The sequence below is a fragment of the Ailuropoda melanoleuca genome, chromosome 2, assembly GCF_002007445.2.
Source record: "Ailuropoda melanoleuca isolate Jingjing chromosome 2, ASM200744v2, whole genome shotgun sequence".
Classification (NCBI taxonomy): Eukaryota; Metazoa; Chordata; class Mammalia; order Carnivora; family Ursidae; genus Ailuropoda; species Ailuropoda melanoleuca.
In genome coordinates, this window is record NC_048219.1 from 129,224,227 (window position 1) to 129,247,101 (window position 22,875).

Genomic DNA, 22,875 nt, shown 5'->3' on the forward strand with positions numbered 1-22,875 from the left:
GAACTAAATTATTACTTGGGATCATTTTCTAACAAACTCATAACTACAGTAGGAAATCATGAAATTTAAATTACAGAATCAAAAGAACTTTGTGTTTAAAAAAGACAATGAAGTTTATATATTTCTTTACTAAATAATGTTTATCAGCTTGCCTCATTACACTGTGCACATACCCATATATATATATATTTTTTTTTTAAAGACTTTATTTTTTAAGTAACCTCTACACCCACCGTGGGGCTCAAACTCAACCCCAAGATCGAGAGTCACCTGCTCCACTGACAGAGCCAGCCAGATGCCCCCACATACACACGCTTTTAAAAGCACGCCTGTATAAAGTTACTCTGTTACCTGATTTACTTTGTTCTGGGAAAGAGATGCCTCACTCCCTACCCTTTTTCTCTATCTTGTTATAACCCAAATTCAAAGAGGAACTTCAGTATGTCTAAAACAGAACCTATCAGATTACACGTACAAGGACACATTTCTGTTGTTTGTATATTCATGTATCAGAAGTTTGTGACTTGGTAGCTTACAGGCTGTAAACAGCCCACAGAATGTGTTGCCGTTTGGCTCATATGATGCTTGTATAAAGTCTTGAGTTTGTTGCCAACACTAAACATTTGGGAGTATATGCATAAAATCCATAATCTTGAAATACTGGTAGATCCTGGAACATTGGGCCCACATGTCTACATGACAACTGGCTGGAGTTGAGTAATGACTGTTAGATTTAAATTGGGGCCTGACTTTCCTATTTGCCATAGTCCCGACTCTTCTGTGTTATTTGCCTGGCTTTTATAGGTATTAGAGTTTGAAACCTCATGTGCGTGTGTCTATGAGTGTGTATAAATATGTGTAGGTGTATATATATATATATATATATATATATATATATAATGTATATATACACACACACATGCATACACATATGTGTATATATATGTATATCTATACACATGTCTTTTTGATTCTATGATCCTATGATATATATAAAACAAATCTATAAATTTAATAAATATATATAAATATAATAAAGTGCATGTATATATACTGGCATGCACATACATATACACAGAGTAAAAATACTTACAATGATATGTGCATAAATAGCCATTTGAGAGCAAGATAGTATAAATACTTATAAAAATGGAATTAACTGGAAAGATAGTTTAAAAACATTAATTTTAAAAATCTTTATATATCGAAATCAAATGTGTAATATTTTTATTGCAATAAGAAACATAACATCTAATTCACTACATTTAAAAAACAGAGAGCAGAGGTTTAGAAATCTGCATTACATAGAAACACTTGGATTAGATGACGCATGTCTCTAATTTAAGCAAATTTACTGAAAACAATCTCCTATAGTCTACCAGATGATAACTCAAGAATTAATATACCAATTTGTCAGTAATTAATAAAGCATTAGAGGAAATTTCTATAACTTGACAGTTAAGAAGCTAAAAGGTAATTTATGTACAACCAGTGAAAATTATTACTGAATTACAATAGATATGACAAAATAATCAAGTAAGGAAAAATTAAAAAGTGATTATTAGTGAATATAATGCCATATGGGACCCTCTGCTATTTTTTAAAATATAAATATATTATAAAAATTATATAAATTATAAAAATAAATAATATAAATCAAATATAATAATGTACACGTAACAGAACTTTAAAGTCATAAAAACTCTCACAAACATGACCATATTTGATCTTCAAAAATCTCTACAAATTAGAGGTGCCTGGGTGGCCCCTCCCCCTGATTGTGCACGCGTGCTCTCTCTCTCTCTCTCAAATAGATAAAATCTTAAAAAAAAAAGTCTATGGATTAGATACCATCCCATTTTACAGATAACCCTGAAGCTAAGAAAGTGCTCCAATGTTAGAGATCAGGAAGGTAAGAAAAACCAGCAAAGGGACTGAAAAAGAGCAAAGGCACAAAGACAACGAGGGAAGTATGGTATCCTATAAGTCAACTGGAAACAGGGTTTCAAGGAGAGGGAGTGCTCACTCTATCAAATATACCTAATAAGTTAGATGAGGCCTAAGCACTGATCATTGAATTAAGCAGTGTGGAAGTCATTTGCGGTCATGATAAGAGCAATTTTGGAGAAGCTACGGAGGTGAAAATCTGACTGGAGTGAGTTCAAGAGTGATGTGGAGGAGAAAAATCAGAGAACCAGAACAGAAAACTTTCCATGAGTTCTTCTGTAAAGGGAAGGGGAGAAATGCGGGAAGTGAATCAAGGAAGAAGTGAGCCCAGAAGAGGGTTTTTGTTTCGTTCTCTCAAGATGGAAGGAATAGTAACATGTTAGTGGGCTGATGAGAAGAACCCAGGGGAGAAGGAAACATAGATGGTGCAGGAGAAGAGAGAACTGTTGGAATCATACTCCTAAGAAGGTGAGAGCAGGTGGGTTCTGAGGCATAAGTCGGGGAACCGAATCTGTCAGAGCCACAAGCAGTTCATGGCAGGCAATAGGAGAGAAGGTACAGTATGTGAGCACAGACACAGGAAGGATGGTGCATGTGGTGGCAAATTTTTGTAATATTTTCTTCTGGTTGCTTCTATTTTCACAGGGAAATGGGAGTAAGGTCATCAGCTGAGAATAAGGATGGAGGAGACAGCGTTGGAGGTAAATCATCAGACACCATTAAAGGCCCTCTTAATTGCTCGAATTTAAAGGGATGGGTGTTTTCTCCAACCACATTCAGATATAAAAGTATAGGCGTCAGGAAGTCAAGAGTTGGATTAACCAGAATGATGGTTTTCCCAAGTGAGACAGAGGCAAAGGGGATAAAGGTGGATGCAATGATTACGATAATGAAATGCTGACACATTACAAGCAAGGTTAGGGGAAATGAGAAGACATGAAGGGGGAAAGGGACAGTGAGAAGGTCTTCAGATAAATGTGCTGGAGTTCAAAGAATTGTTGGGAGTTAGAGTGTGAAAGAGGGTAGACTGAAAAGAAAGAAGGTAGTGAATAGATGGATGTTTGGAATTTAGTTCATGGAGACATGGCAGTTACTGGTAATGGTTAATGGTAGTTATTGGCCAAGAGATTAAACATGGAAGAGAGTGACTGAGTTAGGAAACACCTAAAAAAGACTCTGGCCCTCAACACATGCTGACCACTTCTTACTCCTTACTTTCTAATTCTATTATCATGCTGCTTCTCTTTAATCGGTCAGTATGAGTGTCCACAGGTTTCTAATTTAAAAGTGACCAGAAAGTGACTTAAATACATATGACTATTACCATCTGACCTAGCAACTTAACTCCTAGGGTATATACCCAAGATGGGTGAAAACATTTATTTATACAAAATCTTATGTATGAATGTTTCACAGAAGCATTATTCATAATAGCCAAAATATGGAAACCACCCAAATGTCTATCAACTGAAGAATGGATAAACAAAATGTGGTATATCCAAATACTGGAATATCATTTGACTATGAAAAGTAAGTACTAATACACTGTAGAACATGAATGAGCCCTGACAATATTGTGCTAAGTGAAAGAAGTTAGACACAAAAGGCAGCATATTGTACGATTCGATTTATATGTAGTGACTGGAAGAGGCAAATCCACTGAGACAGAAAGTAGACTACTGGTTGCCAAAGGCCAAGGGGAGACGGGAGATGGGGAGTGACTGATAAAGGGTACAAAGACTTTGTTGGGGTCACGAAAAATTTGTCGTGGAATTAAATAGTGGTGATGGCTGTACAACTTTGTGAATATTGTAAAACCACTGAGTTGTACACTTTTTTTGGTATACAAATCACAAAGGTGATTTTTATGGCCTATGAATGGAATCTTTAAAAAATCCCCATACAGCTCTGCATTTGATCTGGCAATTAATAAGTTTAGTGTTAGATCAGTCTCACCTTAGCAATGCAAGCTGGACAAAACCAGTCCCCATCTGGTATAGTGGTAATCTTGGGTCTATGGCAGTATGTGTGACAGCCTTTGTCACAGCCATCACAAAGGAGAAGCAGTTCTTCATTATCTCCCTTTCGACAGATCTGGCAGTACTATAATACATGAGAAATCATTTAAAATTAGCTCTCTGCTGTGAAGAATAGTTACTGGGATATTAAACACACCATAATTCCTAATTTATATTAGTAACAAACATTCCGCTTGCTAACAAATATACAGTAGCCATACACATCTATGTATCTCTCATTACACAGATATGGACCACATGACGGGGTGAGCAGTTCAATTGGGGTAGATGCACATTTCAGGTACACTGCAAAGAACAAAGCTAGAGGCTGAATGCCTGCACACACTTCAGAAGCATGTACACATTAACATATGAAATAATTAACGTGACATTAGAGCACATAAAGCAATGAGTAGCTTTAATACATGGTGTTTTAATTTTTTAATGTATTTCATCTTTTGCTTATCTTAGCATCCTCATGATATCCTAAGAAAGAAATAAGTAAGAGTTAGAGTAATTTTTAAGATCAAAATTAGGAAACTTGTATTAGTATCAAAATTATATGTAATAGTAAAAAGATGACCCTGTATTTTGTCTAAATTATCCATCTATTTTTTGAGATTGATTAAAAAAATGTGTCCAAACCAAGAAACTCTGGAGTTCAACCCAAATCAAACATGTGTCACAAGTGCAGAAAATGGATCCTACAAAATGAATTCTAAGGAGAAAAAAAACTGGTAACAATAATTAAATCAAAGAATTTAATTGGTCATGATTTATTTTGTAGACCTAAAAATAAAATTATTTCTTCTCTGCAAAAAAGTTTCTAATACCATTAAGAACTTTAAACTCTGTAAGGAGATTTCCCCCCATGCATACATACTTTGTATAACCACTTCCACAAACGGAAAGAAGCAAAGCCAGAAAAGAAAAACTTTCAAGATAGCTTTAAAAAATAGTAAATACTAGCACTGTGTTTGACATTTAGCTTATACTCTGTCACAGGAGAAAATGTCTTATAATCAGTATTTTGAAAAATAAAAACATTTAAACTGTAAATCACTTATACTAACTTAAAGTTACATATTTATACTCTTAAAAACAAAACGGCTTAACTGTTCAAACTTAATTTTTAAAACTTTCAATACAACATTAAACCTAAATCTGGGAAAGTCTAATATAGTCTTATGTAACTCAATATATACATCAATGACAGCTTAAAAATCTTATCAAAATAGCAGATACACACTGTTCAGCTTAAGTATCTATCAAGTATACGTAATATACATAATACTAAAATTGTCATGTGTACTAAGAGCGAAAGCAGCAGAGTTTACCATTCCAACAGTAAGTAAGTATTTTATGACCTTTCCTAATATCACATCACTAAATACCTTAACATGGTATTATTTCTCCAAATTTCAGTTACATCTTTAAAACTTCTAGTGTAAAAATATTGAGAAGTAACATTTGGAAGGTTATAATTAAATCCCTATAACAATAAAAGTTAAAAATCAGTTTCATGAACATTAAGTAAATTCTATTTCTTATAACAGATAACTAAAAATACTATAAAGTCTCTGACATCTCACATTTATGATTAAAAATAAAATTCTTTTCTGATACTTTTTAAAAAAGGGTGACAGGTATCAAGCTCATAACACTTTTTACAGCAATGGCTGTAACATGTTAGAGCAAATGTAGAGCATAAAATAGCGGATGTTGCCTATGCTTAACATTAACAATATAAAGCATATTGTGGGCATAGAATTATCTGGAGGCAAATTATGACAGCTCCTTATTTCCAAGGTAAGCCTGGTCTCTGGTAAAGGGGGTATTTCTGAAGGTACTGAGTACTTTAACATTTTGTTAGGATTTGTTATGAGGATTATTCTAGGCACATTACATTTCTAGTTAAAGGTTAGAAAGTGCTCATTCAGCTTTGAATATGAAACTACGCCTTCTTTTCAAGATAGTTTCATAGCAAATAATGTACTATTAAATATTAAAAAATGAAGATTATAAGAGATGGAGTTAAATAATGATAAATATATATTAATAACATGAAAAAGACTTATATATTTGCCAGAAATGAATTAAAGCTTTTGATTGCAGAAAGTAAGTATACCAACATAAAGGCAGAATTTTGGTACAAATTTGTGTTTCTATATAGAGGTTATAATAAAACTGACCAGATCATGATGACTATTTTTGTGTATATGAGAAAAAGAACTATTCCAATTTCATTTTGATGTAGAATTCGATCTCTTCTGATAATTACAGCCTAGATTTCACCAAGTATATTTCTTCAAGGTGATTTTAAAACTGGTTTTAATAATAAGTTTTAGAAGAAAAATTCTTTTTACCTGGTTAAAAATGCTACCAGATGAATGGAATATGCCTTTAATCTTATGGTAAATTGTAATGTGGACTGGAAAAAACCTAAATTTGAGCAGACTGTAAAAACTGCAGGTTCATTATTCCATAGATATTTTATATGAAGAAGGGAAAAACCACAGAAGAAACCAAATTTGCTTGTAAGAATGAGTAAGGCCTTGAGTAGTCTAAACTTAAGAGGTAAAAATAAAGGAAAGAATGTTAAATTATTTAAGGATCACCTCCTTTCTTTGGGGAATGACTATTTTAAGTAAAGAAATTTTACTCTATGCCATTCATAAAAACAAATCTCAAATGTTTGGATTTTACAGCTAATCTGTAATTCAAAAGCAAATGTCAAAGTAATTCATAAAAGTTCACATATAATAAATATTTCTATATCTGATCTATAAGAGGCAAGAGGGACATGAACATGATTTAAAATGAGCATCTCTCTGGAAGAAGATAAATGGAATATAGCTTTTATTTTGAATATATAGTATTTGGGGCCTGGTACAAGGTGATAACTACTTGGGTTTGACCAAAGAAGGTGAAAAACCAGTTTTAATTGTTGGAAGAAAAAAAATAAAAGACCTATTCTTCATGTCAACTACTTCCAAATGCCATATACATGATATCAAGTGCACAAACCAAGAGCTCTCTGCTTATTTTGTATTTACTTATCTAAGTATTTCTCAGCATTACCAAAAAAAAAAAAAAAACAAACCCAAAAAAACAAAGAAAACTGATAGAAATATAAATACATTTTAAGAATGCAGTAAATGTCTGTAGCAGATAATGTCAGCAACTGGAATGTTTACAAGAGAGAAAAGGTCTTCAAAATATTTAGATGAACAACAATTACGTTAACAGAATATAGAAAACAACTTCAGTCAGAGTTATAAACAATATTCAATGGAATGAGAATCGAGATTTTTAAAAAGAAGAGATAACATATTTGGTAGGTTCCTTCAAAAAGCTCAAAATAAGGAGAAAAGTATCAAACTGATACAATATTTAAGAATTCAACAAACTGTCAAGTAAAGCGTACGTTATTTTGACAATAAGAAATGTGTTAATTAGGAATGATTTAGAGGTTGGGAAAAACAGAATAAAGTAAATTAGTTATAGTATTTCTTAAATGAAAACACTTACAACTTTCATAATTGATTTTTCCCATGCTATTGATTTCTGTAACTGCTGAATGCACAGAGCTACCTGTGCTGCACTGCGAGCTTCTGATAATGCCCTTCTCCATACCCTGAGCCCTGGAGCAATATCCTCTTCAATTCTGCATTGAAATATAGAAAAATTAAGTAGGTCACATCCACATTTATGGCGACTGAATGTGAAACAATCATCACACTGAAAGCCAAGCAATGACAAAAACATGGAACAGCCAATAAGAATAAGGTTTAAGCAACTAAATTTGATGTAGTGCATAGACTGTGGCTACGTGCCTCAAAGCTTAGTCACAACCAGGTAAATGTCAGATCACTTTGCAGGATTATCAACGCACATAACAAAAAAAAAATGTATTTACAAAGCACCATGCAAATAGCATGATCCGTATGGATCACAGACATACAAGAAGATACATAGATAACAGGCAATAGAAAATAGGCTCCAATTAGCAAAGAAGCACAATAATTTTTCAAGTTAATCTCAATAACCTACCCGTCACCATCACCACTAATGGATGGTGCAGGAGCAGGGACAGTAACTGTGCCCACATTATCCAGTTTGATCTGAATGGTGGTACTTAAGGGGCTCTTCAGATACCTTCTCTCAATGTTCCGCTCCAAATCAGCCAGCCTGGTTACAGCTATATCTAGGGGGTTGTCACTCTTCCGTTCTAGTGCATGTGCACTGCTTTCTTCTTCGCCAGTAAATTCTCCATCGTGCTCCTTGCACAATTTAGAAAATGACTTATGTTCAAAATATACCAAGTCCTCCCTTTCTGATGCAGGCTCTGGACACATCCAACCCTATGTATCAAGAGAATAATGTTATTATGGTTTCTTCTTAAAATGCCTGATGGGTGAATTACCTGTACTTAAAATACAGCAGCAGACACCAGCAGATCTCAAGGATCTTTACTCAAAGTTTTTACCTTGTGTTTCCTAATGCTAGGTAGAAACAAGAACAGAAAATTAAAACAGTTGTAAGAAAAGTCTGAAAAAGAAAATTTAGTAACTTTGATATTATGAAAGCTATAATGAAAATCAGCAAAGTACTCTGAAGGACTTGAGGATAAATAAATACTTATTCATTTCATGGGACCACTTAAATGGAAAACTCTCGGTAGTCTCTGAACTTTACTCTTCCTTTCCATTTTTACTCCTTCCACCACTTTTCTGTACTTACCATTTTTCCTTCAGCCCCAGCAGCTTTGCCTGAACTGTTTACATTTGTCTGTATGGCTTTTCCCCATTCCTCTTCACCTACTTAAAACTCTACCCATCCTGTAGCTCTCATGTTAAAATTTACTTCCTCAGGGAATCCTTCGTCGACCTCCTTTCGGAGGTTAAATCTCCCTGTTACAGGCTCTCATAGAACCATATAATACTCCATAGCCTTTTGGTAGTCACAATTTTACGTTACTATGATTATTTGATTAACATTTTTCTACTTCTAAATTCCATGAGGGGAGGGCACATGTCTGCTTTTAGTCATCTTATCTCCAGCAGAGTAGGGCAAACACATGGCACTTAATATATGTATGTTGATTGCCTAAGTAAATGGTCCTACAACTCAGCTTGCTTGTATCAGTCTTCTAGCTTTAAATCCTTCAAAGACTCCCTACTATTTAACAAAGTCCATATTTTTACCATGACATTCAAGTACCTCAATCTACCTCTTTCTCGTATGTTCCCATTCATGTACCCTACACTGCAGTCCATTCCATGACTTCCCACTTCACAAATATGTTCTGAGCCCCCTGATCCTGGTGCTCCACTCGTGCTGTTTGCTTTTTCTAGTATGGCATTCCCTGTTCTCTGACCATCAAAACCTTCGTCATTTTCTCAAATTCCATCTTGACTTCTCCATGAAATCCTCCCTGATCTTTCTCATATCTCCCCACCAGAAGACATGTATTCTTTTTCAAAATTCATGTGTAACTCTGTTCTTGTCTGATCAGTTACTGGATTCTACAGAGATGTATACATGTCTTATTTCCCTATTATATGACAAGCTTTCTGAGGGCAGAAACCACCTTGTATCCAATTTTGTGATGTCCACTGCCTGACGTAGAACAGATACTTAGTAAATAAGAAACAAAACGACCATCGTGCTTTTTATTAAATCTCTTTAGCAATAATTATTACCAATTCTATATTGGGATCAATTCTTTCTCATGAACTCAGTAGAACATTTATATTTAGGAAGTATAAAATTATAAGTAGTATGCATAAGAGCAATTAGGTACAAGTCATGTCGAATGGCCTCATTCTTAAAGTTTGAAAGGGATATTACATAACACTTAAAAAAACTCCACTTAGCTACTGAGAACACAGCCAAAAACATCTAAGCAGCCAGTAATATGATAAGGTCATTGCACCAAAATTTGAGTATATCTCTAGGAAAATGTTTCAGGTCCACAGTCTGACTTTATACACAACTAGAAAATCGTGATAATATGCCTTTCCAACCAACAGCCAATCTGAATCGGCAAGTTAGATAAGGCGAAGAGGAGTTGGAGGAAAATAGGGCTAGTAGAACCAATCAAATTTAAACCAGGAAATAGTAACAGCTGACCATGAGAGAAAACAGACTATATAGAAAGCATATGTCATAGTTTAAAAAGCAAAGCACACTAGGATCATTTAACATAGGGGTAAAACCTCTTCACATTCCCTGAGGGAATCATTATCTAATCATTGGTCTTCATACTGAAGATACTGTGTCACCAAGATACTCTAAATCAAACTCATTATTCTCAATTTAAGAAGGCAGTGTAATACATAAGTGATCCAACAAACATGGAAAGCTACAGGACTAAATGGAATAATCATCGTTTCTCCAGAAAATTAACTTGTATAGAAGAGTTCACTTGTTGAAGACTCCAGATAAATGAGGCATTTTTATATTGTATTATAGTACCAGGGAAAAGATTCGTATAGTTACTTAGCACAATAATGTCAGCAAATGACAAACTTTCCAAAGGCGGTAATTATGTTTGTGGCAAGAAAGGGATATTTTATTAGCTCTGGAACATGATATTTTTTGGAGATCCCTGAAAATTTCCAAATGCCAGCATTAAAGTAATTTTGAAGAAATATTTTAATCATTGGATAGGACAGTATTATAGCATAAGTCTCTCATTCCAGATAAAATGTGAAAAAAAATCAAATCAAATTACGTGGAAACTATATTTTCTAAACCTTTTCAGGTGTCTGTCTCATGCTTAGTCATCATCAATCCATTTATTCTCAGAGATGTCACCTTATTATCAATTGAGAAGACCTTTATACTCCTCTTTACAAAACCAAAAAGTCTTGCACAAAGGCAAAGCTTTCCTTCCTTTTGCTGTTCCATTGGAAGGCAGGTCTGATCACTGTTTGTGACAATGGTAATACCCAATAGATAAATACATAAATTGCAACTTTACATATATGTATGTTGGGGGTGTGTGTGAGTGTGTGTATCATAATATAACACATATTCAGAGATATCTATATTCTCCAATTTTAAATTATATAGAGTGAAAGTCTGACATACAACTTGGCTTGTAGAGAGGTGCTTTCTGGACCTACATGAAACACGACAGTAGGAGTTTAATAGAGCATTACATTATCACGTGTAACACTGTGAAATGGCTTGCAGTAAAGAACTGCATACCAGAAATGACAGTTTTGATTGTCATTAAGGAGGCAGCAAGATTGTGTAAAAAGAACATGGGTACTGCAGTTAGACTGACTTGGTTTGAACCCACATTTAGCCACTTACTATAAGACCACTGGCAGGTTACTTACTCTGAGCATTGTTCCTTACCTGTAAGATGGGGAAAATTAATTCAGGATCATTATGAGGATTAAATGAGATAAAATGAAGACATTTAACATAGGAACTGGCAAATGTTGGCAAATGTCAGGCATATAATAAATATTAGTTACCTTCCATTATCCTAAAAACAGATTTTATTCCAAGTCAATTTTACCTTCACTTGCAAACTTGCTGATGCAACTCTCCTTTCTAGGTCTTCCACCTGTTGAAGAATACTCAAATCCATTTCCATTGCTTGATCTTCTACTGACCAATTCTCCACAATATCTCGAGTTACCTGGTTTTCTTCGTTTTCATTTAATTCAATAATAGCAACTACATTTGAAAAGAAATTAATTTTAAAATCCTCTTTATTCTCCAACGATTGCTTTCAGAAAGTAAATAAAATTCCAGGGGTAACATGTGCATGTAACTTAACAGACAAAAGTGCACTTGTGCGTATGCAGGCAGCTTACTTTTAAAAGTAGGAATATTATTTTTTAAGAACACAATACATCTGCAGGTTGTAAAAAATTATAAGAAAGAAATGCCAATTTAAGATATATAAATAGTTACTATTTTTTGAGAAAAACAGAAAAAAATACCTGTTAGCAATAAATTAAGACATACTAAAATACATTTGAAGGTGAAAGAATTAATTTTCCTAAGTAAGCAAGGGAGCAGAAATCTCTTTTAGGTACATACCATCCTTATTCTTGATGCAGGCTTGAGTAATATAATCCAAGTGTTTCTGAATTTGTTTCTGTAACGCCTTTTCTCTTATTCCTCTGAGATGTAGCACTTTGAGCAAAGCTTTTAGGTCCTCCGGGTCAATAATTCTCCACCAACCAAACTGCATTTCTAAGTCAAGATAAATATATACATCTTTTACAGATATCTTGAATATGAATTAACGACACAATGCAAATCAAAAGATTTATAACTACACATATAACCATCGAAGGTTCAGTTATAATATAGGACTCTATTAACGATGAAATAGAGCAAGAGGCTAAAAACTATCTCAATGTACCTACCTTCTGGAATAGGTTTTGGATTAGGAAAATCTACTGGTTTTGCTACTTCAACAGGCGCAGGTTGAGTTGCAGAGACTTTTTCATTCTGTGGCACTGGAGATTCACTTTTACTTGAAGCAACATTGGGATTCAAGAATGAATTACCATTCCCTTCGGATAATCCCAATCCTGATCCCAGACTAGGTAAAGGTGATGTAAATGGAATATTAGAAGTAAGCACGCCAGTGGGCCATCCACAGAACTGGAGTCCCATCATAGATACTCCACTTTTCATCTACAAAAAACCAAAATATTTTAAAAGCAGAATCATCTAAAAAGTTAGGAAAAATGTTTAGCATCTGAAGTTATTTTTTAAATTCTAGGGAAAAAAATGGTAATTCAAGAAGCCTTTGCCTTAGGCTAGAAATGAGTAGTTGCAATTAAACTTAGTAATAGGAATTGCGACTCTTTCCAGTTTTCAAACCGTGTTATTCAAATATCCAACTGATTCCCCTGGAGTGAGAATCTTCATGGGGTCAAAGATTAAATAAAGCAACACAGACATGAGTTACAGTGTGCACTACAAACCTGAAGAGGTGATACAGCAAATGGATTGAGGCCCACAGGATTCTGAGCAGAAGATGATCCCAGAAGGGGAGCGGGGGCAGGTGAGGGTGATGTAGATGGTGGCTGAGACTGAGAAGTCCCTACGGAAGCAGCTGCTACATCAGCATGGGTAAGTGAAGTGTCATCACAAGGGGTTCTTGGCAAAAGGCTGAACCACTGCCTGTTCTTTTCTGTCAGCGTTTTTAGCAACTGGTCATTGGGTAGAGGACTGTAGAACTTCCCTGGACCGCTTGAACCAGTACTGAACAGATTATTAGAGTCTGTCTTTTCCATGTTGCTTTGTGTTGCTGTTGATTGAATGCTGCCCAGTGAATGTTTTCCACTATTCTGATAGGACAGTGCACACCCATTTGTGCTACTATTTGGTTTGGGGGTCATCACATCTGACTCAGGAGGCATCTTAGCTACTTCTAAAAGCTTGCTTAATTTTGAAAAAGAGCCAGGTTTCTGAAGAAACAGATTTGTGTTATCTTTATCTTTAGCATCTTCCTTTTGCTCACAAAGATCTGGATTTGAACAATTTAAAGTATCTTCGGAAGTTTCAAATATTTCTTCTTTGATCTGGATACTTTCTGCCTTTTTGAGTTTTTCTCTTTCTTTTGCAATTTCTTCAAGTCCTACAAAAGTGAAAAAGTATTAAGAAGATCAGTTACTTCAGATTCCAGCCAATACTTTAATTGTATTTTATTACTTTTTATCAAGTTATATGCATAAATATATAAATAAACTTTTCCAGATTACTAACATTCTCCATTTTTTCCTTTTTTATAGGCTAGATTTGTTTGCTCACTGGAAAATTAGTGCAATTTTATAATTAATTATTACAAAATATTAACATATTAAAATATTAAAAGCCCTAATACACAACAAAAATTACTATTAACATTTTTGTGTAAAACCTTCTAGGAGTTCTCTATGCATACACATATATATGTAAGCCTATAAAGTTAAAAAAAAAAAAAGGAAATTCTATTAAAATATTCTAACCTACATGTTTTACCGAAAAATACTCTGTAAACATCCTGCTGTATCAATGAATATATAACTACAGCATAAATTTTAATGGCTATCTTCAATGGAATATATCATAATTTAAATAATCAATCTTCTACTGATGGCTATTAATAGGGCCTAATTATTCACTATTATAAACAGTGCTGTAAATGATGAATGATCTTGTATCTGTATGGTTGGACTTTAACACTTCTTCTCTGATTTACTTCTTTAGGATAAATTCCTAGGGGAAAAAAAACCCTCACTGAATATTAAGATAGGTACTTTTCAGCGTTTTTGCAATATAATTGTCAAACCGCCCTCTAGAAAGTCTAAATCAATACACATTAATGCCAGAAGTACACAAAAGCATCTATTTTCCCTATCCTTCAGTGAAACTCACTACTAATGATATTTTTTGTCTTTTCCAGTATCTGGGAGGTGAAAATCTGAACTGTATTTTTTTCTGATCACTAGTAAGGCTTATTATCTTTTCATAGGTCTATTGGTATTTCTCCTTTGTGAACCTCTGGTTCATATTTTTGACAAATGTCTTAAAAATAATTAATAAAAACTCTTAAAAATATAAATCCACTAGTTTATTTGATTTGAAAAGGAACATATGTTCAAGGTAAAATATTCAGTAATAAGAGGTAGAAGGTAAAACCCTTTCTGTCCTACTCCCTCAATCCCTATTTCTACTCTTCAGAGGTAACCATGGTTAACCAATCATGCCTGTAGATCCTTCTGGAAATCTTATATGCATCCTTGTGGCTATCATTTTACATTATTACACAAATGGGATACTACTCTTCACTTTTCTGCAACTTAGAACAAAATCCGAACCCCTACACAAGGTCTACAACATCGTATGATAGTTCCTGAAAACCTCCACAACCTCGGGCCACTTTTGTCCTTGTTCTTCCTTTCTCCGTTTTTTCAGCTTCTTAAACATGCTAGGTTCTTACCCTTCTTGGGGCCTTTCCACTTGCTATTCCCTCTGCTTAGAATACTGTTTTACTGGCTGGCTCTTTATCCTCATGTTTCAGATTAACTGTCATTTTGTCACAGAGGTATACCCTATTTTGTAGCAGGGTCCCCATCCCATTCATCTTGGAATATCATTCTGTATATTTACTTGGCAGAATTCACCATTAGACACAATAATCTGCTTACTTTCTATTCCACTCCCCCTCCCACACACTAGAATTTAAATCAACAAGCTTTACTTAAAGGTAGAACAATGTCTACCTTGCTTATTATTGGGTCCCAAATGCCTAACGTGGTGCCTGCTATAAAATAGGGACTCAATAAATATTTTTTAATGAGGAAATAAAATAATGTATTTAATATTTTCACTATACACCTTAACAGCTTTCAATGGCAAAACATAAACTGTACTTCATCAGCTGCATAATATTCTGTTATATGGATATATCATGATTCATTAACCAATCTTCTGTTAATGTTTGAAATAGCTCTTACATCCTTCTCTTGATATTAGTGTCTACCCCAAATTAAAAGCCTATTCCTCAGACTTATGCTTCTGGCCAATCAGGTGTCACAGGGACTAGATTCACCTGCTGGCATGAAACAACCAAAAAACAGACAAAATATATGAAACAATAGTTTGTAAGAAACTGGACATCAGGTAACAATGAGAGAAAACAAATGCAGCAAGCCCTACGACTGCTCCAGCTTACTGCCTTGGGACACTTTCCAGGCTACATCACAGGGAGAAATCCAGGCAGAGCTGGCAGACTCCTGAAATGAGGAGATGGAACTGAGAGTCCAAGGGAGACCCAAGTGGCTCGAGCGCTCAGGATGGAGTATTGGAGAGGAGAGAGTTGCCTAGAGAGAGAACTCCACAGGTCTATGGATGGACCCCCGAGTGTTCAGCTGAATACTCATCAGTGCCAATGCGTCAGGAACCCACCTGAGACCAGGGAAAGAACCACTTGAAAAGGATTAGAGGTGACAGTGCTAGGTGCTCATACAGCGTGGGAATAGTACCCGTTCCTACCAACCAGCTTGGGAAACCTCAAATTCACAGGCGCCAGGTAGAGTACTTGATCTCGCCCTGAGATCTTGCCCTGAGAAGAAAAACCTACTTCATCACCTCCAATTAGGCAAATGTGAAGAGTCACAAATATTGTCTTCATATACCTGAGCTTTATACAAGTTATTGGTTAGTAAAGAAGTACTAATAGTTATTCTTGATTTATCCTGAGAACTAGTATCTTATAAAACCTCTGTCATATGTCCAAAAACAAATGGACTAACCAACCAGTCAACCAATTTTTACTTGTTTGAGACTAGATGACTTCCCATTTATATGTAATAAGGTAGACTGAGCTGATGATACATTTTAATAGCCTACTCATGGTTGTCTTTAACTTTTATATTCACATTGCTTAATTATAACCACCTGAACCTCTACTTAAAATGTAAAATTATTTTTAAAAAGTTGAAAGTATATATAGGATGTTTAGTATAAAGAGATTCTTTAATTTTAAATAATATTCTATCTCCATTTCATACAACCCCCGGTTCCTTCCAATCCTTCTCTGACATGTGTCAATAAGTATTAAAAAAACATCTTCAAAACCGACTGAAGAAGAGGAAGACAAGAGATGAAATAGGGAGTTCTGTTCACTTGATTCATTTCCCTGGTAGTAAATGTTAAGTGCATAATGACAAGGAAAATACCATTTCTCAATTAAAATAGATCCTAAAAAAATACCATGTTTTCTACTGGAAAGAGACTACGTCTACCTGAGTTTTACCAAAAATACTTTGAACCCTCTCAATTCACCTAACAGTTGTCGTTGGACCCCAGGGGTCCACCACTCTAAGTTGAAGTGAAATTTTTTTCCTTTGGCTCTCTTTAGTTGGGCTGAAGCAAGCTATAACTTTCAAATAAATTTTACTACACTGTAAATAAAACACGGATAAAGGACATAAGAAACGTAAAAACCCTGGCATAGAATACAGGTGTCTATGCAATGGCTTCCTCCCAGGACCCACAGGCACTTTCCCATTCAGTACAGCACAGCCTCAGAAGTACTTGCACTGCTCTTTAGCTGTCTTCACGTCGATAGTGCGACCATGACCCAGCTCCTAGATTTCTTGCTATTACTGTGGAGAAGACTAAGGGAAGCAGATACTCAATATTTTGTCTCTCTAGGATTATTCCTTCCCAGTCTGATTCAGGAATTTAAAAAAAGATGATTGATACCACTATACCGTCTCCCTTCAGGTAAGACTCCCCCACATACCCATAACAGGAATTTGTTTTGTACTTCTAGACCCAATGCTGTAACCACATCCTAATACAAAATGGAAGCGTAACATTCACATCACAGTATATACATATAATTAACAACAAACTTGTTTCATTTTCTTTCCACTTTGCCAAGGGCCAGCAGGAGGAGAGTAAAGCCTTTAGTTAGCTAACATCAACACTGTTCTCAGGGTCCTAGGTATACCCACTTTGCTTCTTGGTATGCATACCCCTTAGCACTGTTCCTAGACCTGAAGGTCCCTTGATAGGTTTACTGTTAGAGAAACTAAGTGCTTTTTGCTCTTTCGCACAATAACCCATCAATACAGAGCAAGGTGTAAGGTATAGTGTTTTATCTCCTGGAGTGCTCTTATCACACGTCCAAGTCCTGTGGAACCACTGTGGGAGCTGGAAGATCCTGTGTACTGTTACTTCTCTGCTTATAAGTTGCCTTTAAATAAACTTTGCTGCATTTAGCACTATGTGTGTCATCAGTGGTTTCTGTAACCGTGCAGCTTGTCCTAATGTCATGCATTACTGGAAGGGGAGCACTCAGGGGTGGGGGATTTTCTCCTTGGGGTCAGTGCTTATTCACTTGGTCGAGTTAGGATGGTCTCAGTAGCTATGCCCAAAGATGCCAGAAGCCCTTAAGTGTACACTAAACAGGGAGACTAGTGGTGATAAAGTGGCTTGAAATGCAGTCATCCTTCCTTCCTTACCAGCTTAGAGATTTTCCTAAGTCCTAAGTTGGAGGGTGAACTAGAAAGGGTGACGGCAGACCCTGTAGAAGGGAAAGTGGGGCAAACTCCCACAATCACTCTGTTAATGATATCTGAGGCAACTAGCTCCTGTGGTAGGAAGCCAGTTACTGTGAGGCATCTCTATAGGAGCTTGAGTGGGGATTCCAGCAGAAGGAAATCCAGCAACAAGCAGAGGCAGAAGAGCTAGGTTCTCAACAGGTCCACTATCAAAAGCAGCACTTGGCAGCATCCTTAGAGGCTTGGCTTGCTTGTGTGCATGATGAAGGGACCACAGTGGTATTAAAACAAGTGGAGGAGGGAGAAACACACGCCCTCGTTACAGAATGAGCAGTCTGGGTTGACTAGTGGTGCTGGGACAGCTATTGCCACCCCTTTCAAACTGGATGCCTGGTAGCTTTGGTAAAACAGATCCCTGTTGGGGTGATTTTCCTGAGACTCTTGAATGTGCACTGGACTAGATCCACATAGGACGTAGCTGCTCTGAGACACTAGCTATGTTAGCATGATTGTAAGAAAACCCAGGGCTTGAGAGGGGAAGGCCTGACAACATGATCTTGGTGCAAAGAATGTTAAATGACAGAATCAGAACAGGTCCACCTAAGTGGACAATGGTTTTGACTTTACTCCTTCAGGTGAGAGGCAATGTTAGAAAAGAAGTAGTTCTTTCAGGTCACATAAGCCCCACTTCAGGGGAGGAAATGGAAAGACAGAGCCTAATGCACGGCACAGGTTTCTATACAAAATAAAAAGTAAAAAGGAACAAAGGAAGGAGAAGATAGGCTAGACTTCAGGCAGAGACTCCCTCACACCAATAAATGTAGCACTGCTCATAAAAGGAAGGACCGGTAAGACAGAAGTTGATGGGTTGTGTAATTCTAGAGTGTGGAAGTGTCATCCACTTCAAAAACCTGAGATGGTGGAAAAGAGACCTGTGAAATGAGACACAGAAGATCCAACCGCCGCAGGCCTGAAGACTTGTTTGGAGAGGGGGATTTGCCAGATTAGGTGAAGAAGGTGCCTGGGGAGGACTGTCCTACAGAGATTATGGCTGTTAAGCCTCACCCCCACTCACCATCTGGTAAGATCTCACAGTCTCTAGACTTTTCAAGAAAGGATCTGGAGAATAGAACCTAGGGAAATACCCTGTATCATCTCAACTCCTGAAACGGGGTTATGGGTGGAAATATTCACAGTCATCAGCTCCACCTTATGAGTTTGATTCAACTCCAGAAGCCAGACTTTCTTTGTCCCTGATTTGGGCTCTTTCAAATTTAAGAAGGAGTAGGGCCGGGGTCTGTCCCTGGGCCCCTCTCCAAGGGACTGCTAACCACCCTCCTCAGTTCACTATGCTGGAAAGGAGAAGAGCCTCAAACATTTATGGGCTTGCTAGAAACGAGGGACCAAGTACCTACAGTTCCAGAATGCAAAAAAGCCTTGGCCAACAAGTTCCTTTATTGGGGCTGTGAGTTGGTCGTTACCTATGGCTCAAAGCCCAGAATCACAATCACTACCAAGGCTTTTGGGCCTTTTGTGTGAACTCCAATTGTTGCTTTAGTAGACTGCATACTGGCATGGAAATACTGGGATATTTAAGTCCTGCAGAAGCATGTCCACATATCAGTTGGACATAATTGTTGTGACCTCTACTGGCAGCTTTGGTAACTGTTGGCCAGGCATGTTGTCAACACTCAGATGCACTGACCAGGCCTGCCAAGGCTGCACAACACAGTTACATACCTGGAGAAGAAAGACTGCATTTCTTATGCAAGAACAGATTCAGGCAGGGGTACTGAACCACACCATTTCACTATTTAACAACCCTGTTTGACACTGGCACTACAAGGGTCTTTGACTCCGGCAAAGATATTCTGATGGCATTTGTTAGCTTTTGAGTATCTGATTTCCTCTAGCCACTGAATAGTATACACCTTTCCTGGATATGAAGGAGTTACTGTGCCTCTTCCATGTGTGGACTGAATAATACTATTAAGACTGAAGCATATTTATTATATAGTAGGGCTTCCAGAAATGATACAATCAAACAATTGGAATTCCTTTCTCAGTTGCTGCCATTAAACGATGGGCTGGCCAACATAGTACTGAATGGTTGGTCCACGCTCCCTCTTCTCCACAGGCAGTACAGAATGCTGGAGCAGTATTCTAAAAGATGGCTGCACTAACCCCTCCATGACAACCTCCGTCCACTGTCTGGTCTGGCTGCCCTCTACTGTTTATACTCTGAACACTCCTCACACCTCATAAAGGTCCCTCCACTTTGGTGAAGTTCCCTGACATCTTGAAGTTGAAGAGCCGAGCTGAAGAATCTACTTGGTATGCTGGGGACACTGAGTTTTTATGCCTCAACATTCCTCTCCTTTTTTGGTACCTTTCAACAGGCGGCTGGGAGATTCCTGTTGTTCATATTATGGATGAATGGATGGATACAAATGTTGATATTCTCTTGCTTTCCAGATGACACTTTCAAGCAACACCCGCAGGAGGGGCAATTTTGATTCTCTCTTTATTCCAAACAGTTCTAAATTTTTGTTGTGCACTCATTCTACAAGCAGGAGATTTTGCTGCCGTCCTTATACCCAGACAGTGGACTCCATCTGGAGGACATCTTTGGTGGGAAAATAGCACCTCCTGATTTCATGTGGAACTTACCGTTCCAGAAAAAAAGGACAGACCGTATGGATCACCCCTGAAGATAATGATGGACTTGGCGTGGGCATAAACATGCCTGACCACAGAAGGTGAGAGCGTGGATGTAGTGTGAATAATTCTCTCATTGCCTTTCTTACACATATTATCAAACTGTACTGAATAGTCCTCTACAGCTATCCCACACAATGACACTTATTTCAGAGCATCAGGATGTTGTATTTGTCATCCTCAACCTACTTAATTATGGAGGACCTTCTGGGCATTCCACTCCCAGGCAATGCCGCAGGAATTCCTCATTACTCCAGAGTCCTCATTTGCTTGGGCTATCTGTAATTCTGTCCTTACTAATTATACTGTGTAAAACTCTCTTCATCTTCTTTGAAGCAGAGGGACTCTCCTATCCTGACATCCCAGCTCCCAGCGATCCATTTCCCACATCAGAGGCGCCCGATCACACTTTTCTCTATGTCAGACCTACAGCTGAGTCTGACTAAGAGCACGCGGGCAGTGTGCTAACCTCAGGAAGCGTAACTGCCATGTGGATACAAAATGCAGCACGGAACCACACTGGCTGGCCCTCTCAGTGATCCAGCGGCACTTATTTTCTTACGTGAAAAGCAAGGCCTTCCTGCTTCCTACCTGGACATAACATTGTCTACACACTTTGGGAATAACTAGGAGACCCTTTATTATGACTCAAACTGGCTGGTTAGCTTAGTTGGTTAGAATGTGGTGCTAATAGTGACTCAAAATCTAAGACACTTGAGACTTTCCCAGCTATGATCTCTAGTATCAGCATCAGAACCTACTTTTAAGTCGACAGGTATGCAGGGATACAAGCTTTCATTACTTTGCACAAGGGCTCTTTCCTTGATAGGCACCCATGAAGCTGAGGATATGACCCAAAATCGGCTACCCTAGGGGACACTGCCATTGAAAAGGCTTGGGCTCTTGTCACTGAACACATTAGCATTGATTCCTTGACCTGAGTAGTAGTATAAATGCATAGTTTCAGACCATTTGTTGAATATACTATAGACACATGGCTCAGGGGAACTCTAAATCTACTAATGTTGTGGAATCTTGTTCGTTTTGGAATTCCTCTGGCTTATCTGATATCTCCTTCAGAAGACACATCTAAAATCCAATTGATAACTGTTCCAGATGGGAAGGCGTACATCTAGAGAGCCACGCCAAGGATCAGGCAGTGGACTGAAGGGGAATAAACCCTCAGTTTTAGCTAAATGCCTACAGGGGCTCTCCCTCTTCCCTGAGGTCCATCGGCAAGCTAGATTAGCCACTGAGCTAGTTTGCAGAGGGACAGCAGGGCCTTTGTTCCCAAGGCTCTCAGTATGTGGAATCTGCCCTTTGTATTCGTACTCCCTGCTGCTGTTCCCAGGTCCAGAGGTCCTTTGATATATATGCCATTGCTTAGAGAAACAAAGGATTTTCTACCTTCTCTCGGACTAACCTAAAAAAACAGAGTATGAAGGAAGGCATCTCTCTTGGGGTGCTCTTATTGCTTGTCCAGTCTGCAACTGAACAACACTCTTGTGGAACCAATATGGGGGCTTAGCAGATCCATGTTCTTTGTTACGTCTCTACTCTAGAGTTACCACACTGATAAACTTTGTTGTTATTAGCACCGTGTGGTTCACTTAATGGTGTGAGTTATCTTGCATCTTGTACAACATCAATTTAATTAATAATTTTCTTTGGAGGTAATCCAAGATCTGATATCTTCTCTTTGGATGAAGCTATAGTAGGGATTTTTAAAAATACTTGGGCATTTATTTTTTAAAAACTTGCACATTTAAAATTTTAAATAGATGAATGTTGTGAAATCTAACTTCATAAGAACAGATTGTGCTTTCAGATAACTTTTAAAAAGTGATAAATGAGAGGAATAGAATATTGCATATTGTTAACACTGCATTAACTTTTAATATCCACTTATTTTATGGTAGTTTCTACCAGTTAGTACTTATTCATCCTTATCAGCCTTGCCTCTCAGATACACTACTTGCCTATAGTGCACATTGATATGCTCTTGTTCTTTGCCTTCATGTATGGTATATCTTTCCAATTAGATTGTAAGCTCTTTCTGGATAGAGAAGGTTAATTGATTCTTTTGTATCTCCATAGTACTTAAGGACAAGGCACAATATAAGTGCATATTAAAAACCTGATGATTAAAATCA

At 37.0% G+C, this 22,875-nt stretch overlaps 1 protein-coding gene across 22 annotated transcripts in view; it reads right to left on the bottom strand.

Moving 5' to 3' along the window:
* BAZ2B (bromodomain adjacent to zinc finger domain 2B) overlaps window positions 1-22,875 on the bottom strand; it is a 395,156-nt gene that overhangs the window by 7,526 nt on the left and 364,755 nt on the right. For 18 of the 22 annotated variants that reach the window (XM_034643322.1, XM_034643377.1, XM_034643371.1 and 15 more), the window contains 7 exons: window positions 12,932-13,587; window positions 12,365-12,638; window positions 12,033-12,188; window positions 11,503-11,663; window positions 8,019-8,329; window positions 7,497-7,632; window positions 3,904-4,050 (listed from right to left, as the gene is read on the bottom strand). In XM_034643322.1, the coding sequence (XP_034499213.1) occupies window positions 3,904-4,050; window positions 7,497-7,632; window positions 8,019-8,329; window positions 11,503-11,663; window positions 12,033-12,188; window positions 12,365-12,638; window positions 12,932-13,587 (1,841 nt within the window). The remainder of the gene's footprint in view (window positions 1-3,903; window positions 4,051-7,496; window positions 7,633-8,018; window positions 8,330-11,502; window positions 11,664-12,032; window positions 12,189-12,364; window positions 12,639-12,931; window positions 13,588-22,875) is intronic. The other 4 variants (XM_034643389.1, XM_034643382.1, XM_034643359.1 and 1 more) reach the window with 1 other exon arrangement.